Raw genomic sequence first — 26,217 nt, forward strand, 5'->3', positions numbered from 1 at the left:
TTTTGTTAATTTAAAATCTTTCTTGTTTTTGAATGTCGTCTATATGTTTTTGTTTCTTTTTTTCTGTTCTCCCTATTTTCCTCCTCACCTATCACAGTTGCTGCAAAGGTCTGCACACAGAAATACAACCCTTGTCTTACTGTATACCGTAACAAGATTAACTCTCTCCATACGAACGGCGAAAGAGACGACGTTAACAGCGTTTCACCCCAATTACCATCATCAAAATATTGCAAGCGGAAGGCTCTTATACTGAAGACATGAATGTTGACAAAGAATACCACACTTCTGACGACGGAAGCTAAAGGTTGGGTCATTCAGACACCCACTGGACATCTGAGGGGTCTGTGTAGAGGAGAAGAGAGGACTGGCCGTACTGAGTGAGTTAACAATCACACCTCTCAGTCAATGTAAGATGACAAAATGCAAAGCAATCAAACAGTAACGTCAAACAATAACGCTATTTTTGCATCATGTTATGCACGTCCCTAAAATGAACAGCTCACATTCCCTTTAACATTCCATTTACAGTGCAAAGCAGACTTGTTAAAAAGAGGGTGTCAGAGTGAAAAGTAAAAAGGGGGAACAGACAAAAGGTTTATCTTCACAAGGGACAGTTCATAGTAAAGTAATAAGAGCACACACATTTTCTCTGCCACAGTCCAGCAAGATGAAGACACAAGTTGTTGCTTTTTTGTTTCAATGTGTCAAAGTGTGTAGATTGATCCACATACACTACACCACATCTACTGTTTCTCTTCTCTCCCCAAAGGCAGGCAATGGTTAGCACAAGACAGGGAATCAGACCCCTGCTGGAGTCTGCACCAGCAGGTCAAGGTATAGTATTTAGTTAAACTGCTGTTTTTCTGTTCCAGCCTTGAGAGCCTGCCCACAGTTTGCGTAAAATATTAACATAAAACTAAACAAGAGAGGCAAGGTCTTCAAGACTCACTTGTGATAAATTAAGTCCCCTACCATTAATTACAGAGTAATTTCCCTTCTTTACTATCTGCACCAAAACGTTTGCAAAATAAATAAAAATTCCATGCTTAGCAAAAGAAGTTCCTGTTTGAACAAAAAATGATAATAATGACTCCTCTTGTTGTTGTGTCAGAATAAGAGGTCAAAGTGCCAAGTTTAGAGAATACAAAAAATATAAATATAACAGTAAATGCAGTTTGCATATAATTAGGCTTCTTTTTTTTTTCTTTTTTTTTGTGCCCATCCCAGAGGTGCAATATTGTTTTAAACAAGATGACTGGAAAGAACTGAATTTTTCCTATTTTTATGCCAAATTTGGTGTCAACTGGCAAAGTATTTGCAGAGAAAATGTCAATGTTAAAGTTTACCATGGACACACAGACACATGGACACACACACAAACACACACACACAGACAACCGAACACCTTGTTAAAACATAGACTCACTTTGTTTACACAAGTGAGTCAATAAAATAACTGAAGCCTGCCCAAGGTTTGTGTAAAATTTCAACATAAAACAAAACAAAATAATTAAACAAAAGGAAAAAGCAGATGAATTCAAATTTAACAAACTGAAAGCAAAATGCAAGGCAAATGGCTGAAATAAAACCGACGAAAAAAGACAGGAGCAGTCCTCACAGGGTCAAAGTCAGGTAAAGTGAAGGCCGCTGTCTTGTGGCCCAGGAAAAACTCCTCCGGGGTGTGGAAGGTCAGGCCTGCGTTGATGGCAAACTGCATGCAACAAATCAATAACAAATAGCAAAATATCAATAATGATAACAGCATCATTAATAGTGATGATGATGATCATCATCATATTCATCATCATTATCATATTAATAATAATAGTAATATATATATATATATATATATATATACATATACATATATATATATATATAGTAGTATCATTATTATTATTATTATTGTCATCACTATCATCAATATATTAAGTTTATCTTATCAAACAGATTTTGTTCTAAGTGCTTTACAATAATTGCAATAAGAATACAAAACACTGTTACACCACCCATCAAAACATGCGAACATTACAAACAGTGCAAAAGACAGTGCAACAAAAGTACAATATACACAGCAAACCATACACATGAATAATTATTTGCTTACATAATAAGTCAAAGGCAGTTTGTTTTCATAAATGAATCATCAAGTTGGTTTTTAAGCTGGAAATTGACTGGGAGTGTCTGAATCTATATGGCAAGACTGTCACCCCAGGACTTTGTCCTGACAGGGCCAATTTGGAGAACACGACAGATGATCAATGCAAATGTTGGAATGTAAATAGTGAGGGGGTCACTGCAAACACATCTCATAAACAGAAAGGTATACAAAGCACAGAGTTCAAGAATGATAGCAGAGAAGTAGAAAGGAAGAGAAAGTGAGACAGTGATTTAGATAGAAAGATAAAACAAACAAAAAATGAAAATAAAAGAGAAACTAAGCACAAAAGGCAGACAGAAGATGACAACAAGATAAAAAAAATTCTTGAAATTTTATTAAAATGGAGACAAAAACTTATCAAAAGATTTCAAACACATAAGACTGTCAGTTCAGTTCAAAGTACTGTAAATATATTCCACCTCCAATGACGAAAGAAATGTATTACCAGTCTGTCACTGCATGAAAAATCTTTCTTCTTTTTCGGTGCCCAGTCCGCTGCTCTTCCTGCTGCATCTGCCCATGGGGAAATCACATCATTACTTCACTGTTAATGTGTATTGAAATGTTCCACATCAAAATGGGTAAAGGCCCCATAGCTGTTTTACAGTCATATGAGCAGTGAATTCACATCCACTGTGTCAGCTCCTTCCGCCATTTTAACTCACTCCGGACGAATAGTTTTGTCCCTTGCTTTCCCCTGCAGACAACCCATTTGTTAGGGTAAGGGAAAAAATCACAAAAAATGCAAAACACAAAGTAACAGACTGAAACTGCCTGTACTTGACCCACTGATCCCTCTTCTAATTTCGTGTGTACACCCACACCCCTCCCTCTCTTCACAGCCCTCAGAAGCTGAGTCACTGTCAGTACATTTTTGTTGGTAGCTTTCTTCACTGCAGATACTTTATTCAACGTCTTCATCATCCTCGTCGATGTTGGAACCATCAGTCTGAAGCATTTCAATCACTTAAGCAGCAGTAAAAAGCCGCTGTCATGATCTAGTTTGCTCCAAAAAATTTCCACTTGTATCACCTGCGATGCCATTTTTGATATGTATGCAGATTAGCTTTCCATGTGGGGTACCAAGGTCAACGGCTGGCCACGAGTGTATGGTCACTGAAATATCATAAAGAAACTTTCCATTCGACCCTTGACACGTTCGCAATGCCTGGTGTAGCTGCAATTTTTATGCTACCCCATGAGGAAAACGTGGACAAATTTTTAATTGTCAAAACCGCTATAGTGTTCCGTCCTCTGGAACGCTGCCTTACGTCAGGAATGCTATAGCGTTCCATCGTCCGGAGTGAGTTAACCTTCTCCAACCAAAGTCAAGTACCATTCACACCTGAAGTGAGGAAAATCAGAGTAAGGTGCCTTTCTCAAGGACACAACACCTTGCTGAAATGGAGCCTTGAGCTCTGATCACTGGTAACTAAGCAGCACCTCTGTGACATTAAGTAATACAGAAAAGAATAACATGTAACATGACAAAAATAAACCAGCTTCCCATACAATAAACAGTAATGAAGAAAACATTTGCACAAAAGCATAGTACAATATTCCATTAAGATTCAAGAAGATGCATGAAAACAGAAAATGAAAGAAATGAAGGCCTTCTCATGGCATATATCTAGCACTACTCATGTAATGAACACATCCTGTGACAACTAGTCTTATTGTCCACAAACCTTTAGACTAGTTCTGTCTCATTTACATTTGACATGAAAACTAATGAATGCCTTGGATACTGCTTTCCTTTATATTCTTATTCTTAACTACCTCTGATATAGTTTCCTTCTTTGCAGATTTTTCTCTTTGACAGCATAAACGTACTTGACATGAATTTTGATATATCAATATAGATAGATAGATAGACAGCTATACATACATATATAAACAACAACAAAAACCATAAATACAATGATAAAAACTCCCTCAGGGACATTAATAAATCTACCAAGAACTGACATTCAACTACGCATGGTTTATCCAAAACTGAAGATCTGGGTTTGTTTTTGTTTTGTTGTTTTTCATACCAGGATTAACTCACTTCTAATAATCTTTATAAGAAACTAGGCCAATATCACTACATAGACTCTTACCTCCAACATAGAAGCTGTCCGACATCTTAATAGATATTCCATCATTTTTCTGCAAAGAAACATAGACTCATTTCATGAAACCTACACCAAAAAATATGAATAAATGAATGAACATATTCTCACAGCATTCTCAACATTTTAAACTTTCTCAACAGTCTTTCATTGACAACACACACAAAAAACATTCTACTGCAGTCAAGAAATCCTCAAGGATAATGAACAAGCATTATTCTGCTGTTAAAAAAAAAATTCTTTTTTTTTGAAACAGAGTATAACAGGACATTACTCTGTTGTAAAAACCTTTTATAAAAAAAACAAAATAAAAATAAAATAAAAACAAAAACAAAAAAACCCTCACAACAACAGAGAATAACAAAATAAGAGTTTTTACTGACAACCTTAACCTAAGTCAAGTACAACTTCAAATAGTCAACACCTTTTCCCTAATCTGCAAGCTGTTTCAGCTTAACACATGGGTTTCCCTGGCAATTCTTTGGTTTCCAAACTAATATGGTTTTTGCAGTTGATTCTGAGGTTGTTGTTTTTGTTTTTGTTGTTTGGTTGTTGTTTTTTAATGAATAATGGAATCCATGCTCCAGTTTGACCATTTTATAAATTCAGTTCTCAACAGATACTGCTGCACAACTGAAAGACCGATGTATATTTTCAAATGTAATGGGAACGACTAAAACATGTATGTGTGGTTATTCATCACACACAAGCATGTACAAAATCTTGGCATGTAATACATACACACTTGCCTTTTGTCCCAGTCTTCTGTACAAAGCTACAGCATTCTCAACTCTGCACAGAAGGCAGTTGGTACTAAAAATCTCAGTGACAGTTTGGGACCAGAGTGCCTGAACTTGAAACCATCCAGACATTCCCACACCACTGTGAACTGGCTCTTGGAAATTACACACACACACACACACACACACACACACACAACTATACACTCACCCATACATACAAACACTACAATGCCTATGACATGCACACACACAAAAATGTATTCCTACTGGGTTATTGTCTGTTCGCTACAAGAAGATTTAGATGTGCACACATTCACACATCTTAAAACAAAAGAGACTCCACAAGGAAAGGAATATATAAAACAACAACAAACAGAGAATGTTCATGTTAAGTTAAGACATGAGTGAAAGAGGGTGGTCTTGGTATGGTGGGGTGTGAGTGAGAGAGGGTGGTTGTAGTATGGTGGGGTGTGAGTGAGAGAGGGTGGTTGTGGCATGGTGGGGTGTGAGTGAAAGAGGGTGGCTGTGGTATGGTGGGGTGTGAGTGAAAGAGGGTGGTTGTGGCATGGTGGGGTGTGAGTGAAAGAGGGTGGTTGTGGTATGGTGGGGTGTGAGTGAAAGAGGGTGGTTGTGGTATTGTGGGGTGTGAGTGAAAGAGGGTGGTTGTGGTATTGTGGGGTGTGAGTGAGAGAGGGTGGTTGTGGCATGGTGGGGTGTGAGTGAGAGAGGGTGGTTGTGGTATAGTGGGGTGTGAGTGAAAGAGGGTGGTTGTGGTATAGTGGGGTATGAGTGAGAGAGAGTGGCTGTGGTATGGTGGAGTGTGAGTGAAAGAGGGTGGTTGTGGTATGGTGGGGTGTGAGTGAAAGAGGGTGGTTGTGGTATGGTGGGGTGTGAGTGAAAGAGGGTGGTTGTGGCATGGTGGGGTGTGAGTGAGAGAGGGTGGTTGTGGCATGGTGGGGTGTGAGTGAGAGAGGGTGGTTATGGTATAGTGGGGTGTGAGTGAAAGAGGGTGGTTGTGGTATAGTGGGGTATGAGTGAGAGAGAGTGGCTGTGGTATGGTGGAGTGTGAGTGAAAGAGGGTGGTTGTGGTATGGTGGGGTGTGAGTGAAAGGGGGTGGTTGTGGTATGGTGGGGTGTGAATGAAAGAGGGTGGTTGTGGTATGGTGGGGTGTAAGTGAAAGAGGGTGGTTGTGGTATGGTGGGGTGTGAGTGAAAGAGGGTGGTTGTGGTATGGTGGGGTGTGAGTGAAAGGGGGTGGTTGTGGTACGGTGGGGTGTGAGTGAAAGAGGGTGGTTGTGGCATGGTGGGGTGTGAGTGAAAGAGGGTGGTTGTGGCATGGTGGGGTGTGAGTGAAAGAGGGTGGTGGTGGTATAGTGGGGTATGAGTGAGAGAGGGTGCCTGTGGTATGGTGGGGTGTGAGTGAAAGAGGGTGGCTGTGGTATGGTAGGGTGTGAGTGAGAGAGGGTGGCTGTGGTATGATGGGGTGTGAGTGAAAGAGGGTGGTTGTGGTATGGTAGGGTGTGAGTGAAAGAGGGTGGTTGTGGTATAGTGGGGTATGAGTGAGAATGGGTGGCTGTGGTATGGTGAGGTGTGAGTGAGAGAGGGTGGCTGTGGTATGATGGGGTGTGAGTGAAAGAGGGTGGTTGTGGTATAGTGGGGTATGAGTGAGAATGGGTGGCTGTGGTATGATGGGGTGTGAGTGAAAGAGGGTGGTTGTGGCATGGTGGGGTGTGAGTGAGAGAGGGTGGTTGTGGCATGGTGGGGTGTGAGTGAGAGAGGGTGGTTGTGGTATGGTGGGGTGTGAGTGAAAGAGGGTGGTTGTGGTATGGTGGGGTGTGAGTGAAAGAGGGTGGTTGTGGTATGGGGGCGTGTGAGTGAGAGAGGGTGGTTGTGATATGGGTGGGTGTGAGTGAGAGAGGGTGGTTGTGATATGGGTGGGTGTGAGTGAGAGAGGGTGGTTGTGGTATGGTGAGGTGTGAGTGAAAGAGGGTGGTGGTGGTATAGTGGGGAGTGAGTGAGAGAGGGTGGTTGTTTTATGGTGGGGTGTGAGTGAAGCAGATGAAGCATCTGTAACATGACAAGCAGAAGAAACAACATAATTTCATTTGCAGAATTATATCAACTTCAACAAGTGATGTTCCACATTGAGGAGGATCAGACAAAACGCCTTGAATATCACTGTTTCTTGTGCAGACAAATGCACACACACACACATACACACACAGGCACAGACAAACACACACACACACACACACAGGCACAGAAAAATGCACACACACACACACACACACAGAGGCACAGATAAATGCACACACACACACACACACACACACACACACACACACACACACACACGTACACACACGCGTACAGACATGAGATACAAAGCTGTAAACAAATCATGAATTCTCCCAAATTTTCCTGTTCTGTTTTCAAGGAAGATCCCCAACACAATCTCTCCAACCAAAATCCCCTCCCTTTTCCCTGGACTCCTCAGAAAGAGTGGAGAAGCAAAGATACCTGTTTCTTCAAGATCTGCCACATTCCCAGAGCAGGTTTGCGGTAGGAGCCTCCTTTGGTGGATATGAAGATCTGGACAGGCACCTGAAGCTTGCTGACCACTTTCTCAAACTTGTCCTGCAAGTCTTCAATCTTGATCTTTCCTCGCCCCACGCCCAGCTGTCAATACCAAAAAAACCACTGTCAAAGGAGGAGTTTGTATAATACTCCATGTTTGATGATACATATACTTACCATGTCAAACTGATGCAAACTAGGCCTATCGGTTTGCTCTGCTTGGCCAAATTTTGCGCAGCTAACAGTGAAAAGACGACCCGTCTTGCCCGGTCCGCTCTTAGCCAATCAAACGCCTCTAAAAGCTACAAGCGCTGTGAAGCTCAAATTACCCCAGGTACGGTTAGAGTAGGTGAATAACAACAATCACATCAAGTCAACGGTGCCCACTTTTGCTGAACATCCGTTTAAATTGATCCTGAAATGAAAGAGTGTCTGTTTCCCTGTTTAATCATTGTTCCTTTTTCTTTGAATGATCTGCCAAACAGAAAATGATAATAAAAGGAATCACCATCATAAAGCCAACTAGTATCATTTTATGTAAAGTTACCTTCCTACTGATTTTTTTTTTTTTTTAAGAAGAAACTACATATAAGAAATAAAAGTCATCAGCTTCATACTATGACAAAAACTATCAGCACACTCTTTACACAAAACCAACCATCCAGTCAGCCAACTATCCAGTCATGCTAGATATTGAAGTGTTTCATTCAGTGAATTATCTTCAGAAGCATCTTGAAAGCAAAATCTTGAAAGCAAAATATGTTGTGAAAATATCCAGTGACGCCCTCTGGCATGCATGCTAGTACACACTCACGCGCGCTTTTCAGTGTCAACCTTTCCTCACAATCATACCACCTATAGTGTTATCAGCAAAACAGAAAATGAACTCACCTGATTTGTGAAGAACACAATCTTGTAGTTTGCAGCCACCAACTGTTTCAGCTTCCCATAAATGTCTGGCATCAACACCCTGCACATGGATAATGATCAGGTTTTATAGTGATAATCACTACCACTAAAAGCATTTCTTTCACAATTTTTCGTTTCCTTGACCACGTCTGACATGCATGTTTGCGCATCTGTTTGTATGTAACCATGTGCAAATGATGTTACATCATTGCCTCGGTGTCTGGAGACCCATTGTGTCCCCATCAGAGTTTAAACTCCAGGCTCTGTATAGACAGATAACTTACACAGTGCTATTTCCCAAAACATTGTCAGGACACATGCCCTGACTGGGATGTCATCTATCAGACACAACAGAGTTCGTTTTATAAAAAAAAAATAATAATAAAATATCACACACACACATACACACACACACACACACACCAACTGCAATTCACAAGTGTATATCTATGCATGTGAGTATATACATCTGACTGTGTTTGTGGGTGGACTTTCACATGTTGCTGACTTATGGAGCTGATACTACCTCTGAACAACTGAAGACAGGCTATTACTCTAAAACAAGGGACATGGAGCAGAGGATTTTTTTTAATCAAATATCATTATATGCAGAGTTCTGCTGATCAGTTTTATGTTCTGACATTGTGGAAAATGTTGCCGTCTAGTGGTTGTGGTATTCACAGCCTAAATTTCACACAGAAATATATTGTGACAAACAGTAATACAATACATTACAAAATAGTACAGTACAGTGCAGTGCAGTGCAATGCAGTACAGTACAGTACAGTACAGTACAGTACAGTACAGTGCAGAATAAAACAATAAAGTACAATGTACAGTTCAGTACAGCACAGTACAACTAATACAGTTCAATACAACACTCACCTCCAGTCACTGGTGTCCTTGGGAAATACCCTTCCTGACTGAGTGGTGATGACTGTCCCATCAATGTCAAATCCTGCTATCTGGTAACAAGGATAAACAACGCTGCATGACTCATGGCACACCAAAGCTTGTTTGGATTAAAAAGAATTTTTTAAAAAGAAAACAACAGTATGTAATGTTAAGACTAATATAATGTGATGTAGCAGGATGTATCTAAATACAACAATGACATCCGCAGGACTGTTCAGCAAAAGTTACGCCAGATGCAGGATAAGTGGCTGAGTGACAAAGCTGATGAGATCCAGGGATATGCTGACAGGCACGATATGAAGAGGTTCTATGATGCCTTAAAAGAAGTCTACGGCCCCACATCCTCAGGATCATCCCCCCTCCTCAGTGCAGATGGGAATACCTTGATCACCGAGAAGGAGAACATTCTCGAACGATGGGCTGAGCACTTCAACAGTGTCTTAAATCGCCCTTCCTCCATAAATGATGAAGCCATAGACCGTCTCCCACAAGTCCCCACCAACGAAGCACTGGACGATCCGCCAACACTTCTTGAGACCCAGAAAGCAATCCGTCTGCTATCCAGTGGCAAAGCACCTGGCTCAGACTCCATACCAGCAGAGGTCTACAAGGATGGAGGCACTGTGCTGACTGAGAAGCTTCATCAGCTGTACTCACTCATGTGGAAAGAAGAGACGATCCCCCAGGATTTCAAAGATGCATCTATCATTCACTTGTACAAGCGAAAGGGGAACCGGCAAGCCTGTGATAACCATCGGGGCATTTCCTTGCTCTCCATCGCAGGCAAGATACTTGCCAGGATCCTACTTAACCGCCTCACAGCACACCTTGACCAAGGTCATTTGCCTGAGAGCCAATGTGGATTCCGGAAAGAGCGCGGAACCACTGACATGGTGTTTGCTGCAAGGCAGCTGCAAGAGAAATGTCAGGAGCAAAATGCTGATCTGTTCTCCACCTATATCGACCTCACTAAGGCCTTCGACACCGTGAGTAGAGAGGGACTGTGGAAGATCATGGCCAAGTACGGATGCCCTCGGAAATTTATTTCCTTGGTCAGCCAATTCCATGAAGGCATGCAGGCTCGAGTCCAGGACAATGGTGAAACATCTGCTCCTTTTGCTGTCACAAATGGTGTCAAGCAAGGCTGCGTCCTGGCTCCAACGCTGTTCAGCCTCATGTTCTCTGCAATGCTTACTGATGCCTTCAGAGATGGCGATGTTGGAATCGGCCTAAAGTACCGAACAGATGGCAAGCTGTTTAACCTCAGAAGGCTTCAAGCAAAAACGAAGGTCATGACAGACATCATCAGAGACTTTTTGTTTGCTGATGATTGTGCCCTCAACGCTGGATCTGAAGCTGACATGCAACTCAGCGTCGACAAGTTTGCCACTGCCAGCAGGAACTTCGGCCTTACCATCAGCACGAGGAAAACTGAAGTTCTCCATCAGCCAGCCCCAGGGAAACCCTACGTTGAGCCCAACATCACAGTCAACGGTCAGAGACTCAGTGCGGTGGAGCGGTTCACATACCTTGGCAGCACACTGTCACGAAATGTGACAATCGACGATGAAGTGAACGTCAGGATTGCAAGAGCAAGCGCAGCTTTTGGTAGACTCCATGCAAATGTCTGGAACAGAAGAGGCATTAGTCTTGAGACCAAGCTAAAGGTCTACAGAGCATTAGTTCTCCCCACACTACTGTACGCCTGCGAAACTTGGACAGTGTACCAACGACATGCCAAGAAGCTGAACCATTTCCACACAACATGCCTCAGGAAGCTACTGAACATCAAGTGGCAAGACAAGACCCCTGACACAGAGGTGCTCGCAAAAGCCACCCTTCCCAGCATCTTCACCATCCTGATGCAGTCCCAGCTTCGCTGGGCTGGACACGTGGCGCGCATGCCAGACCATCGGCTGCCCAAAAGGCTCTTCTATGGCGAGCTGCAACAAGGGAAGAGATCACACGGAGGTCAGAAGAAGCGCTTCAGAGATACTCTGAAAGTCTCTCTGAAAGCGTTTGATATCAACCCTGACTCCTGGGAGGAATCTGCAGTGGACCGTGACAAATGGCGCGCTGCTGTGCACAAAGGCGCCAGGTTGTGCGAGGCCAACAGGACTGCTGCAGCTGTTCAGAAGAGGCAGGCCAGAAAGTCACGGGCAAACAAGCTCCCTGACAATGATATGCCTGTCTTTGTCTGCCCCAACTGTCAGCGGACATTCCGTGCGCAGATTGGACTATTCAGCCATCTGCGCACTCACAGATAGATTCATGAGCATTCTTCCCCCCACCCCACCACCACCCTCCCCCCATCCCCCATCCCCCATCTGGATGACAACGATGGTCATCATCGATCTCGATGGACACACCACATCTAAATACATACAGTGTGTAACTGACAAAAGCTTTTTTTTTAAATTTAATTCACCATGCAAATCAGTTTCATGAATAATCAATATACCACTAAACCAGTTTCAAAATGTACAAAATATTATGCATTTGCAAACTCAGTGATGATGCATGCCCAAACACACACACACACACACACACTGAAAATTATCACTTCTATTTGTAACAAAAAGAGCACGCAACAAGACTTGTATCACATGCAAACCAAAACCTTTTAGAGAGAAATAACATTGGTCATAACTCATATATCATCCTGTACACATTTAGCTATAACTATAAACAGGCATGAGGTCTTGAAAGAACAGCGCCTGGATTTATAATTTTTACTATTCTCAACAATTATCATAATAGAAAAGACTAGTTCATGTCATCAAAATCAAATTACTCACTTATTTGTGCATCATCTTCAGACTGATATAATTTGAATTATCTTAAGCTTTTAAGTACACACTAAATGTCTAAAGCATATAAATTATATATATATATATATATCATACATATATCAAGATCCAGTGTCATTCTCTGTCACACACTGAGATACACCCACATCTCTCCACCCATCTGTTAGCACACACACACATATACAGTTACACACACACACACACACACACACACAGAGGCACAGACACACACAAACACACACACACACACATGCCAAAGGCATGTACACTGAATGTGTATTTATGCAAACAATCGGTAATGACCACACACACACAGATTTCATGTGCACCTGTGAATTACAGCACGCACTCAAACACAACACATTAACACACACCTTTTCGCTAGCAAAAGTTCCTTTCGAAGTGAAGATGAACAGTCTGTCATCCAGTGAATCCCAAGAGTCAATGGGCGCAGGTTTCCCAACTTTACATTTGGCAGCTGACTCTACTGAAGGTTTCCTTTTCTCAGATGACTTTGAAGAGCTTGATGATGATGTTTTGCTGTCAAACTTCTCAGTTTTCGCTTTTTGCTTCAGTTGTTGAAGCTTCTCTGCCACAGCGTGGACATGAGCATCCTCCTCCTCATCAGACATATCCTGGGAAGTTTTCTTGTTTTCCTTTTTGGTGTCTGAGCTGGTCTTTCTTTCTGGTTTCAGATCTGCTTTGGGGTCCGTTTTATGTCCACTTTTGCCCTCCCTGTCACGACTCTCAGAGTGTTTTTCCCTCTTATCTGAGGAATTATCTGATCGTCTTTCTTTCTTATCAAATGAACTGTCTAAACGTTTTCCCTTCTTATCTGACGAGCTGTCTTTTTCCTTTTTGCTTTCATTATCTTTTTCATATTTTTCAGCATACTTGTCCTTCTCTCTGTTTTCAATCTTTGAGCTAGTGAAGAAGTCAGTGACCTTTTGAGGTGCTGATTTACCAACACCTAAATCTTTCTTGCTATGTTTTGAGTCAATTCTGTCATGTTTACTGTCCTCTCTTGATCTTTTCTTGGGCACTTGTTCTTTTTCCTCACTGACCCTGGGTCTCTGACTGTCTCCATTGGGCCGTGAAGTTTTCAGCTTGCCATCCACTTTGCTCTTGCAAGCTGGCTCTTTATCCTCCCCATTTCTTGATCTTGAATCATCTTCACTAAGCTTTGAACTTTTGGGTTTCTTTGCTGGAGCACATTCTTCCTTCACTTCATCTATGGGCTCAGCTGCTCTTTTCTTTCCAGCTGTGGATGTGTTTTTTTCTGGTTCCAGACTTTTTGATGCTTGCTCTGGTTCATCTCCTGGTTGTCTGTCTGCTTCCTTGAAGCTGACCTTGTGTGGATACATTCCTTTCAGGACGAACAGTGTGGAGTCAGGGGACATGCATACTGTTTTTCCTCGCTCCAGGTCCTGCCCATCAATGCAAGACGTGTTCGCCCCAAGCTGGGTCACTTTGATTTCTCTTGTCTTCCAATCAACTTGTACCTCCACTGAAACAAGCAAAGCACAAAATATTGTCACTTCCAGCTCCTGACCAACAGAAAGAAATAACAAACATGTAATTCATCAGTTAGTGCAAGCGTATCAGTAGTTATTTGAGTATAAAACTTTACATATTATTCCAATTAATTTGATTAGATAGATGTGTTAACAATTAAACAATAAGTGACCAGTGAGAGAAAAAGTGTTAAAATTTGTCTCATCCACATCCATTAGCTGTAAATCCCATGTAAACACTAAAAAATTATCACAATTACAGCATGCTAGTGACATGTCTAACCTCACCTCCACATCCTAAATAAATACAGAAACGGGGAAAAGAAGGAAAACAAAGAAAGTAAAATGAATTATAAAACTTTCTTTTTTAAATATAAAAAAAGAAAGAAACAGAAGACAGAATGGAGAGAAAGGAGGGGAAAGGTGGGGAATGGTAAAGCTGAAAGGTTGGGCAGTGGATGGTAAAGCCAGCTAGTATCTTTTTTATTTCACAATATGAACCCAGTAACACTCAACAGTTATTCACTTACAAACATTTAGACTTCGAATGAGTAATGTAAAGAAAATAAATGCAAAACCCTTTAAATGATAAATTCTGAATGACTGAATGCTTGACGATGTTCAGCTAAGTTACTGTTACACAACTGATTCCCCTTTGCAGATTAGCATGTCTTACAAGCAGTGATCCATAATAGACAATAATATGAGGTACATAGCCGCCAGTCGGTTTTTTGTTGTTGTTGTTGTTTTTATCTACATCTGGCCTTTGACAATTTAATAACTTACTCAGTTACTGAGATCCAGAAAACTGAAAAGACATTAGCCAGTCACACTAAGTATCAGTATCAGTAGCTCAAGGAGGCGTCACTGCATTCGGACAAATCCATATATGCTACACAGATGCCTGACAAGCAGCGAAACCCAATGCACTTAGGCCTTGAGAGAAAAGGAAAAAATATTTATAAAAAAACAACAATAATAATAATAATAATAAGTATACAATATTGATAATAAATGAAAATAAAATAAAAAGACAATAATGATAGTAAATAAACAACTAAGCAAATAAATGTAAAACATGCAGACACACATACACACACACATACACAATGCATAACAGATATGCAAAAAACATGCAGTTTCACAGATATCAAAGCAAAAGCAAACGTGCACAGACCCAAATACACATAAACATACATGAGCCCCAACACACACACACACACACACACACCATCTCCCAAATTACCCTGCACCTCCACCCCCCACCCCCCATTTCCCCTCTCCCACACATTAAACTGATGAATGGTGAATGCCATGTGTGATTACATTATATTCATTGACAATACGTTAATGAAAATTTTTCATTTCAACAGTGCTTTAATCCACTGACTGCCATCCCTGTAAAATTCACAGTCAGTTTGACATCAATAATGACATCACCAAAAGAAAGGAAATAACTCTCTGGAAGGCTGAAAATTCACATTATTTTATTATGTATACACATATATCATCAGTGGTTTATTTCCATACCATTTTCTGTTCTTTGCTGATTGTTTGGGGATATTGATTTATGATTTGAAACATCATTTTCTGCTGTTTTTTCTCAGCAGTCATGGGGTTACAGCTCTATCCAGTGCACTCTGATACTATGATAATGAACACATATTTAACAAAATAAATTCAACAACATAAAGATACAATGAGACTTTTACCAAATAAAACCATGCACACATACTTACATATGATATGCTTATAGTGATATATTTTTTAACAGTATTCAACTGAAAAAAAAAAAAACACACAAACTCACAAATATAAACTATATGTTCACCCTTTCCCTTCCACTGACCCCAAACAAGCACACACAATACAAACGTGTGCACACATACACAAAAATAAAAACACGTGCATGTGAGAGCACACACACACACACACACACACACACACAAAGCATTCAAGTACACAAACAGGCACATGTTCATACATCATGTTACTCCTGCATAACTGATCAATCACAGTTGATATCATGGAAACATGGCAGTGAAAAGAACTGAACTGAAAGATAGCCACCATGTCATGAGAAAATAGTGATGTTTTCATGAACAGGCTGGGGTTGAGGCCTTTTTCATATTGCGAAACATGTGCATGTATGCGATGGATTTAATATGAGGTTGTATTCCAGATAGAAAGACCTGCATAAGAAAAGGTACATTGTCCATTGCTATGTTTTAACTCTGATGTAAGGATTGCAAAGTGTCTTTGAGTCATATGAGGAGCTGAGCTGCCTTTGATAACGAGGAGCATTGTCAATGAAAATAGACTGAGAGTGTAAAAATGTGCATGCAATAATTATGTGTTTTGATGGGACGCCAATATAAAGAGTTTTGTGGCGGGACTGAACAGGATCATATCCAGAAACTGTGAAAGTGATCGAAGCTCTGCCTTTACTGATTTCAGTTCAGTCTTGCACAGTGGAAATTTGCACATTTTTTAATTTGTCAAGATATTGATTGGGACAGACTGACAGAAGTGAGTTGTAGTTATCTCATTCTGAGAGACGAATGCTCAAACTAAAATTCTGGTTGTGCCTGACGAGAGGAAATGGCGAATCGTACAAATACACTTCCAGAGTACGATATCGATTTTGAACCACAAAAACAGACACTGAGACATGTCACAGACACAGACCTGTTGATTTATCGAATGGCATAACATAAATAGCAAATCGGTTTCAATTCTCAAACTACCTTGCAATCGGGAACATCTTGCTTCAGTGATCTGAGTTTGCGGAGAGCGTCCTAGTTTGACTGGTGTCTTGTCAGGCAAGGGAATCGGGTCGTGCAATCGTTGCAAACACTCCAACACGCATCCCTCCATTTTGTCTAGTCTAGCAGACGGCGCGAACGAAGTCGAAATTTTTTTCACTGAATATACACAAATTCGCCTGAAGTTTGCAAAGAAAAACATTGAACTTGTCAACATTATCCAAAATTAAATATATGTATGATGCTTGGAACACAGTCAAATGTTGGTATTTTTATTCAATCATATTATTCTCATTTTGTAGGTATCGTCAGCCATTCTTTCTTGGCATTATTTCTTCAAATGGGTTTATATTGAAAATTTCCTGGTAACTTTACCTTCCAGACGCTTTTGATTCGGCTGCAAACAGAGGTTTGTGTCTGAAAATACACTGTGGAAATTCTGTGTAGGTATGCACTACTTTACAAATATTTTCAGTTGTGTTAAATAAATTACATCTTAACCACTTCAGACAGAAATGGGGGGAAACATGTGCGCAGATTAGCAACTTCATGATCCGGTCCAACAACAGCAGGAAGCACATGAACACTGTAAAGGGTGAAATGAAGTCCAGTTGACAAGATGTTTCTTCTGTCTTCTATTAACTATGGGCAGGATTGTCAGTTTGATTGGCATGCAGGGCGTTGTAAAGAAATGCAATGATATGTAACGGCAGATTGACACTTTTACATGCGTTTCTTGCTATACAAACAGAATACATACATTTCCATAGCCATGGTGATTTAGCTGCCATGGCATGTGTGACATGATGGCATGCAGGCGAGAGTACAGGAAAATACTGACATGTCAGATCCCTGTGGTAAATGGAGTGAAGCAGGGCTGTGTCCTGGCACCCACACTGTTTTCCATTCTCTTCTCGGCCATGCTGATTGATGCCTTCCAAGACTGTAACCGGGGCATCTACATTCAGTTTCGCACAGATGGCAAACTTTTCAACTTGTGGTGACTCCACGCCAGGTCTAGGGTGTTTGAGGCACTGTTGAGAGAGTTCCTCTTCGCTGATGACTGCGCGCTTGCTGCACACACCCATGAGGACATGCAGTTCATTATGGACAGGTTCTCAACCTCCTGCACGCGTTTGGACTCACCATCAGCCTCAGCAAGACCGAGTCCATGTACCAACCAGCTAGTTCACTGAACGCCAGTGCCTCCCCCCCACCTGCAATTAAGATTGATGACACAGAGAACAAGTCAGTCAACAAGTTTTGGTACCTGGGCAGCATGCTATACAGCAACGGAACCCTTGATGCAGAAGTGACGCTGCGCATCGCCAAGGCCAGCTCCGCCTTTGGCAGACTCAACAACACGCTGTGGAACAAGAAGGGTATCAGGCTCAGCACCAAAATCAAAACCTACAGAGCTGTTGTGCTGACCACCGTGTTGTGCTGCTGTGAAACATGGACGACGTATCGCCATCACATTTAACAACTTGAGCAGTTTCACCAGAGATGCCTACAAAAGATCCTCGGCATGAAGTGGCAAGACAGGATCTCCAACCTTCTGGTCCTAGAGAAGAGTGGCCTGTCCAGCATCGAAAGCCTGCTGATCCAGTGCCAGCTATGCTGGACAGGACACGTCCGCATGACAGACAGCAGGATCCCGAAGATGCTCTTGTATGGCCAGCTGAAGGAAGGCCACCGCGAACTTGGAAGACCCTGCAAGCGCTTCAAGGACACCTTGAAGACAAACCTCAAAGCCTGTGACATAGACATCGCTTCCTGGGAAACTGATGCCCTTGACCGCTGTTGCTGGAGGATGCTGTGCTCTAGTGGCATACATACATTTGAAAACAAGAGAATGCTGGCCATTAACCCTTTCGCTGCCAGGAAAATAAGATTGAAGTGAAATCTATTTGACAGGGTTTTTTCACAAAAAACGGGTATAAATTTTCAAAAAATTCTGTGCTCTTTGTTATTGGAGAAAGACCCATAAAAGTATATATTTTCTGAAAGGGAAATGAATAAAGAATACAAAACACATGATGTTTTCCCATTTTATGTATTTTTAGTGACATGCTGTTGTTTTGAAATCAGTGTTTTGTTTTTTGTCACATTTTCAACTTGTTCATTACAAACATTAGTCAGGTAATTTGCACTAAAATATCATATTTTCTGGACAAATGGATATCTGCACACACAAAATCATACTAGAACAACCACAATATAAAAAAAACTGAAAAAGAAATAGATACATAATGCATTGTGACTTCTGCAAGTGATTAAATGGATGTGAGGCCACGCCCCCTCAGTCACCACCCCCCTCCTCTTCACCCCTCTCACACAGTCACTTTATCCAGTTCTCATCAGACCACGTTGGCCGAGTGCCAAGAAAATAGCTCACACTGCTAAAAATTCAGTGACTTCTGTCATATACTAGAGCTGAACAGCCGGCATCACTCACTGATAGTCGTATCTTGGCCACTCTCTTGATTGCTTCCCTTTATTTTCTATCAAATCATCCTATAAATGTTCATCACTGTCTTCTCCTTCGAATTTATGCTTCAATTCTTTCTGAGCATCAGCTAAAGAAAGTAATCTTGGTTGATTTAGTTCGCCACGATCGCATGTCTTGAGCACGGAGTCAGTCCGACATTTTGTTGAGCAAGCGAGGAGAGGAGCCAGGCAAAGGCTGTGGCCAGTAACCCAACCAAAACGTTCAAATAAAGGACTGCCTTATGACGCAGATGGTGTTTCTAGCTATGAATAGAATCTAGAAAGATTCCCCAAGCTAAAGCTATCAGCATTTTTGTCAACAAACTGAATGCAAAGCAGGGAAAAGTCAGAATATTTCGACGACGAGTTATCTCATCATTGTGGCAGCGAAGCGTACATGCTTTCCATGACGAGTTATCTCATCATATAGGCAGCCTAGGGGTTAAGGAGAAGCGTGAGCAAAGGAAGCAGGGCTTAGCTCCTGGAGACGTTTTCCCTTGCAACACCTGTGGGAAGTGCTGCGCATCCAGAATCGGCTTCTTCTCCCATATGAGGACACACACCGACAGATAAGCCTGCCTGCCTGCTTATCCGTCGGCCCGACAGGAGACTCCATCATCAGATGTGACATAATCATGATGCCGCAGACCTTTTTGACAGTTGTGATTAGTAGTGGTAACTAAAATGCCCAAAGAATCATCAGTCATGGCCCCTCTTAATAACTATCATCATGGAATGACTGGGTTTGGAGGGGGGAAAGCTAAATCAAGATGATGGAATTGTAATCAGTTTGTTAAGTTCCCACAACCAGCCCTGACCCAAGTTGTAGGCAAGGCAAAGACCATCAACACAGTCACTCACACATTCACATGCTATGAAACAAAGCTGGATTTTGGAGGATTGAAAGACACTTTTGTAATGAAGCTTTCAAGTGACTGGGCTGTGGCTGCTTCTGCTGGGGATGCATTCCCTCCCCACACTGTGCAAAGAAAAAAGCTGTTGCTATGGGCCTCAGCCCAACTGTTCAGTCTGTCAGATATCCTTAGGTATGTTCTTGCTCTGTGTAGCTGCTGGTGGAGTTAAGTGAACAAGACTTTGATGCACAAGCAACAATGATCTGAGTCTGCAGCATCTCTCCCACACTTAATGTGTTACAATGACAGTTGAGGATATACCTCACCACATAACATTTCTCACCATCAATCTTAGTGAATTCTCTCAGGGAAAAAAGGTCAAAGACTGTGCATGCATGCTTCAAGAGTTGACAAAGGATTTGTAGGCCAGCTCCTTCACCTTTAAGGCTCCAGTTTGCAGGTTTCACCATAGGAAACCGGAGGTCTTGCTGGCCTTGTTGACAATGTTTGTGTTGTGTTAGTTCCACTTGGTGTCACCTTTAGCAAAACTGCCTGTCTAAGGTACCTGACAGATGTAACACAGAGGACATGGCCATTCAGGGCATACTGTTGTTGTTCAGCCTCCTGCTCCAGCTGACAGTGAGCGCATTGCCCTTGTTAGGATGGAATGCCTTGTCTCACACTGCATCCCACTCTTCAAGGCTCTGTGGGTCAGCTTGGAGAAGGATGTCATGATCCCAGGCAACTGAAGACTGTCGTGTCATCAGTATAGAGGCTAGTGAAACCCCCATAATCATCTTCAGCAAATTCAAAAACTTGAAAACAGTGCTTCCTCAGTTCCTGTCTGGCTTTCAGAGTTCCACATACTGATCACATTTTTCCTCACCTCTGTACTCTGTACTCTGCACTGGCTGCCCTTTGAGAGGAGAATTGAATACAAAGTTACATGTCTCTGCTTTTCTGCTTTATACTCCACTGGACCTACCTATCTAGTATCTTTCTGACCTTACCAGTGCTTATACTCCCACAAGAGCTCTCTGCTCTTCCTCAGACTGTTACCTTTTGAAAGTTCTCATGGTGGGCGCTCTTTCCTCTTCACTGCTCCTCATATCCAGAACAACCTTCCAGATCATCTGACTCCATATCTGCCTTTCACTCTGTACTAAAAACCTATCTTTTCAATACCAGGAAGCTTTTTTGGTTTCCTGCATCTCCAACACCACATCATGCCTGCCAACACACTTAGTTTGTAATGATGTGTGAGGAATGAGAGAAGAGGGGGGAGGGGGAGCAGCCACGAGAAGTTCATGTCATTTGTAACTTTTTCTTTCATGTAAAGCACCCTGGGCTCTTACAGAAAAAAGGGTACAATGCAGATGTACATTATTATTATCGTTGTTGTTGTTAAAGACCTGTGCTGAAACGATTAAGGTTTCACTCATGGGACAGCTAGAGCGTGGCTGGCTTGGCCTTGTCATAAGAACTGAAGAAAAGCAAAGGCATTCCTCCCAGACCTATCTTTTATGCCTGCTTATGGACATTATCAGTATTTTATTCTTGTCTTTCCTTCTTATTTCAGTTTACAATGTTATAACCATATTGCAAATATAACATTTGTTTGGATTGAGTTCTTTCTGTTGTGTAAATTGGTTCACAGTATCTGCACTGGCTGTTTGGTGGATGTACCTAGGGGAATGTGTGTGCACTTGTCATTTAACATTGATCACTTTACATGATTTTATATATTTTAGAATGTGTATGCACTCTTGAGTGAGGGGGTAATGTTTACTGTTATGTTAAGTAGATGTGAGGTAGTCCTGTATACGTGCTTGGGTTCAAATGTAACCTACTGTATTAACTTACTATATCCTTTTGTATCTTTAAATGAAAATACTATTATTTCTGTGGCTCAGCAAAGTTTTGGTAGAGCTACTTCAGTTGTGGATCCCTGTCATAATAATCATAATGTCTTGATAATAGAAGAGAATAAAATACAAGCTTTGCAAAGAAAATTGTTTTTTTTTCTTCTCTGAATCTTGTTTAGTTTTTATCAGCATACACACTTCAAGGGAGATAGTGATTTGGAGTAGTAGGGGAGGAGGTTTGGAGAAAGAGAAAGAAGTGATATATATATATATATATATATTTATATATATATATATATTTAGTGCATTTATATATTGTATTCTTTTGTACGCTTTGAATGTGCTATACTTTTGCAAATTTATGTATGTAAAACATTATTTTACTATTGTACTATCTCATGTAGTCTGTGGCCCATGAGCCTAATTTCCTTGTATTTTTATGAAGATACGAAAGTGATTTTATGAATTGAAGAAAACAATGACACACTTATAGTGGTTGAACTTGAACATACTTTTGTTGAAACTGTGATAGCTGTCGTCTTAGCGTGTTTACAAGAGGCTTATGAATGGCACACCGTTTACTATTCTACTATTTCTATTCATAGGAGTCACCAAGCATGATTACATAAGTCCAGTATATGAATGATGTTTTCTTTTCCAGTGAACGATGGGGTTGCTGACAAACACAAAGCAGAGACAGGCGTTAATGCAAGGCATCGTGAAGTATCATCAGAAGCTCTCCGTGTTGTTTTACATTGTGGGTGTGGTCTGGTTCCTTGCCCTAGCTCATCGCCCTCTGAATGCTGGCACCTATTTCTCAGAGAATGCACTGCTTCCAGGTTGGTTCCAGTTTGTCATCTGTCACTGATTTAAAATGGGCTTGGAATTTAGTAGAATCGGTCCTTCTGAGTCAGGAAATAACTCTTTCTTCAGAACTTCTTATTGAGAATTTTCTTCGGAACCATTCATCTTTTGTTGATATTATGAACTTTCATTTTGTGTAATAATACTGATATTCAGAATTCCTCCCAGACTGGCTGGCTCATTATGTCCAGGAATGGCTGTGTCAGAACAGTATTTTTCAATTACAAATGTTCTTTCTGTAATGAAGTGACTGCTTCCACTGATTTGTGACTTGAGTTTTTAATCTATTTCTAATACAGTCGTGGATTTTACATGTTAAAAGTGGGGACAAAAATCAGTATTTTGATAAACTAGGTATTGATTCAAAATGTGTGTGTGTTAACTCCGAACTCTCAGAACTTATTCATTTATTTGTTGTAAAACCCATCAAAGGAATTGTGGACACTAAAACTAAACACAACAAACAGATAAAAGAAATAAATTGTGTGCACATGCAGGATCTTCCACAAGACACAGTTATGGATTGCGAACATTAAAGCACTCAAAAGAATATATCTTGCCAGTTCTTGTGTGTGTGTGTGTGTGTGTGCATATTTATATGTGTTTTGTGTGTGTGTGTGTTTGTAGGTGTGTCCATAAGTGTGCCTTAATTTGCATCAGAAAGTGGAGGACTGTTGTTAACTTCAAAAGGCATGTGCCTGTTTTGACAGAAGGGAAATGTTGGATAAAACGAAACACACTGTGCAGGTCTTGTGGAGAGTGACTTGCCCCATGGCTTTCCCTCACTCAGCTCCTACATGCAGCTGCTGAAAGCTGAGATGAACAAAGACAAAAAGTAAGTGAACATCTTCAGCAGCAGCAATTTGGGCTCATTAGAATCAAACGTAAACATAAAACATAACTACATTAAAAAACAAACAAACAAAAAAACACAAAAAAACAACCAACAGCTTGGTCAAACTATGAAAAAAAGGAGAAAATACAACAAAAATTAAAAAATGAATTAATAAATAATAATGATAGTAATAAATGGAAATAAATAGGAAAAGACAAAGATGTATGGCTTTTTTTTTTTTTTGCCTGAGTCCATGAGATTGCAAAAAAAAAAAAAAAAAAATCGTCCAATGAAGAAAATGATCTCTCGCAGTCTGCTTCTCAACAGCTGTTTGGCTGTTTTGTCTGAATACTGTGATTTTTTTTTCTTACATCATTTCACACACACACAGACACACAACTGATAAAAGCACACAACATGCGAGTAAACGTGTGCACACGCACACACACACACACACACACACACACACACACACACACACATACACACATAACTAACAAAGCACACAACATGTGCACACAGACACACACGCGCGCGCGCACACACACAACACAACACAACACAGCACTTCCACACATGTATTCATTCATGTATGCAAATTTGAGTAACAGAACATGTGACTAACATTTATACATTTCAGACTCAGTTCATTTCAGATGTAAAGATGTTCAGTCTAGACTGTCATTTTTAGTAGCTGTGGGGATTATGTTGTTGTTTTTTTATCTTCAAAATGAGATGTTGTTAGTTAGATTGCAAGGTTTAAGTTTATAGGCATTAGGGTATTCATGGAAATGACAAATGTTCGCTATGGGCAAGTGGGAGGCTTGGTTTCTGTAACAGAATGTTGGGTGGTTTCTGGTTAAGTCAAGAATATTCATGTGTTCCAGAAACATAATAATAAAGTAATGATTGTTGGCACTGTTGAAAGAATATTTCCTTCTACTTTAATATTTTTGAAAAACTGAATTGAAACGATGCTTATTCCAATACCATTGGCCATTTTACTGTAGTTTGAACAGTAGAAGATTGTATGTCCAATATTTTTGTTTCAGTAAGTTTTCTTTAGAATTTGTGTTTGTTTTTATTTTCAGAATAGTGCCAAAAGCATGGATCTTTAAGGAATTCCAGAATCTGGGACTGGACACCTATCGGCACAACTTTACAATCAAATACCCATTCAAGATGGCCATCAGTCAGGTATTCTGTCTGTTTCTTCCATTCTTACCCTCACCTTTTTCACTTGGTCTCCCACTGTGCCTCTTAATGCAGTAAATGTGTTTTGGGTGACTGAGACTCTGTTGGTATTCTGTAGCACATTTGGGATTGCCCTTGTGCTTTGATGTTGCTAACTGCAGTAAATGTGTTTTGGTTGACTGAGACTCGTTGGTATTCACCAGCACTTGTGGAATTGTTCTTGTGCTGTGATGTTGCTAACTGCAGTAAATGTGTTTTGGGTGACTGAGACTCTGTTGGTATTCTGTAGCACTTGCAGAATGTCTTTGTGCTGTGATGTTGCTAACTGCAGTAAATGTGCTTTGGGTGACTGAGACTGTGTTGGTATTCTCTAGCACATGTGTAATTGTCCTTGTGCTGTGATGACTTTTTTGTACCAACAAGCTCTGTGCATGCTCCCAGGATTTACATGGAGAGAACATTTTTGCCATTCTGCGAGCTCGTCGTGCTGCCAGCACAGAGGCTCTGGTGATGACAGCCCCCCTGCGGTCTGCCAGCCACCAGAAAACAAAGACGGACGGCAGCGTAGCGCTCATGCTGGCCTTGGCAGCACAGTTCCGAAGTGAGTGACTGTGTATGCCTCTGTGTCTCCATGCTGTACATATGTGTATCTGCCTGTCATGTGTATGTGTGTTTACACAGTTCCAAAGTGAGAGTGTGTACGCCTCCTTGTCTTCATTATATTCATATGTATCTGCCAGTCATGTGTATACATGTATTTTTACACAGTTCGGAAGTGAGTGATTGTGTACACTTTTTTGTCTTCATGGCATACATATGTGTCTGCCTGTCATGTGTATGTATGTTTACACAGTTCCGAAGTGAGTGATTGTGTATGCCTCTGTCTTCATGATGTACATATGTATCTACCAGTCATGTGTATGTATGTTTACACAGTTCCGAAGTGAGTGAGTGTGTACGCCTCCATGTCTTCATGATATACATATGTATCTACCAGTTATATGTATGTATGTTTACACAGTTTGGAAGTGAGTGATTGTGTATGCCTCTGTGTCTTCATGATGTACATATGTGTATCTGCCTGTCATGTGTATGTGTGTTTGCAAAACCTTCAAGTAGACCTTTTCTTAAACTTAGGTGTACGAGTTCACCGTTTGCTGACAGAAAGTGTGTGCATCTGAGTGTGTCAAGTGTGTGTGAGGGAGGGAGAGCAGAAGGAACAGAAGCTGAAGGCTGTAAATTCCTTCTTTCATCTTTCCCTCCCTTTCTTCCCCTGTTGTACTCCTGTCCTTTTTTTTTTTTTCTTTTTTTTTTCCATTAATTAAGTCAAGCTTTCAGTATCCTCTTAATCTCCCCAATACCCTTTTTGTCTGTCTCATATTATGATATCTGACACCAGTTGTGCATTTTTTGTTAAAACAGAATTTTCTTGAATTTTGCCTTGGGTCACCTTTAAAAAAAACTGTCAGCACTATGCACAGTCTTAGCTTTGTACTGTATGAGGGGAAGCATTTAATAGCAGTGGCTGGAAGTTGTGTGCCTGTGTCTGAACATAAGTTAAATTACTTGGTTGTCGTTGATTGTGCTTTTTCCTGTTTTAGATT

The 26,217-nt window shown here is 40.9% G+C and overlaps 2 protein-coding genes across 5 annotated transcripts in view; one reads left to right on the forward strand and one right to left on the reverse strand.

The window, feature by feature from the left end:
- Positions 1-16,709, reverse strand: part of LOC143300373 (uncharacterized) — a 29,528-nt gene extending 12,819 nt beyond the window's left edge. The window contains exons 1-8 of the mRNA XM_076613990.1: positions 16,494-16,709; positions 12,607-13,739; positions 9,393-9,472; positions 8,490-8,568; positions 7,542-7,700; positions 4,267-4,315; positions 2,610-2,677; positions 1,622-1,714 (exon numbers count right to left, since the gene is read on the reverse strand). Coding sequence (XP_076470105.1) covers positions 1,622-1,714; positions 2,610-2,677; positions 4,267-4,315; positions 7,542-7,700; positions 8,490-8,568; positions 9,393-9,472; positions 12,607-13,739; positions 16,494-16,623 — 1,791 coding nt within the window. The 5' untranslated portion in view covers positions 16,624-16,709. The remainder of the gene's footprint in view (positions 1-1,621; positions 1,715-2,609; positions 2,678-4,266; positions 4,316-7,541; positions 7,701-8,489; positions 8,569-9,392; positions 9,473-12,606; positions 13,740-16,493) is intronic.
- A 166-nt stretch (positions 16,710-16,875) lies between these two features.
- Positions 16,876-26,217, forward strand: part of LOC143300147 (GPI-anchor transamidase component GPAA1-like) — a 28,173-nt gene continuing 18,831 nt past the window's right edge. For 2 of the 4 annotated variants that reach the window (XR_013057625.1, XM_076613682.1), the window contains exons 1-5: positions 16,894-16,958; positions 22,382-22,559; positions 23,332-23,419; positions 24,511-24,616; positions 25,055-25,214. Coding sequence is in view for 3 of the 4 variants with exons in the window: in XM_076613682.1 (XP_076469797.1) it covers positions 22,388-22,559; positions 23,332-23,419; positions 24,511-24,616; positions 25,055-25,214 (526 nt within the window). In the remaining variant the exon portion in view is untranslated. Of the gene's footprint in view, positions 16,959-22,381; positions 22,560-23,331; positions 23,420-24,510; positions 24,617-25,054; positions 25,215-26,217 lie in introns of all 4 variants that reach the window. The other 2 variants (XM_076613685.1, XM_076613683.1) reach the window with 2 other exon arrangements.

Source organism: Babylonia areolata, chromosome 26, assembly GCF_041734735.1.
Source record: "Babylonia areolata isolate BAREFJ2019XMU chromosome 26, ASM4173473v1, whole genome shotgun sequence".
NCBI lineage: Eukaryota > Metazoa > Mollusca > Gastropoda > Neogastropoda > Buccinidae > Babylonia > Babylonia areolata.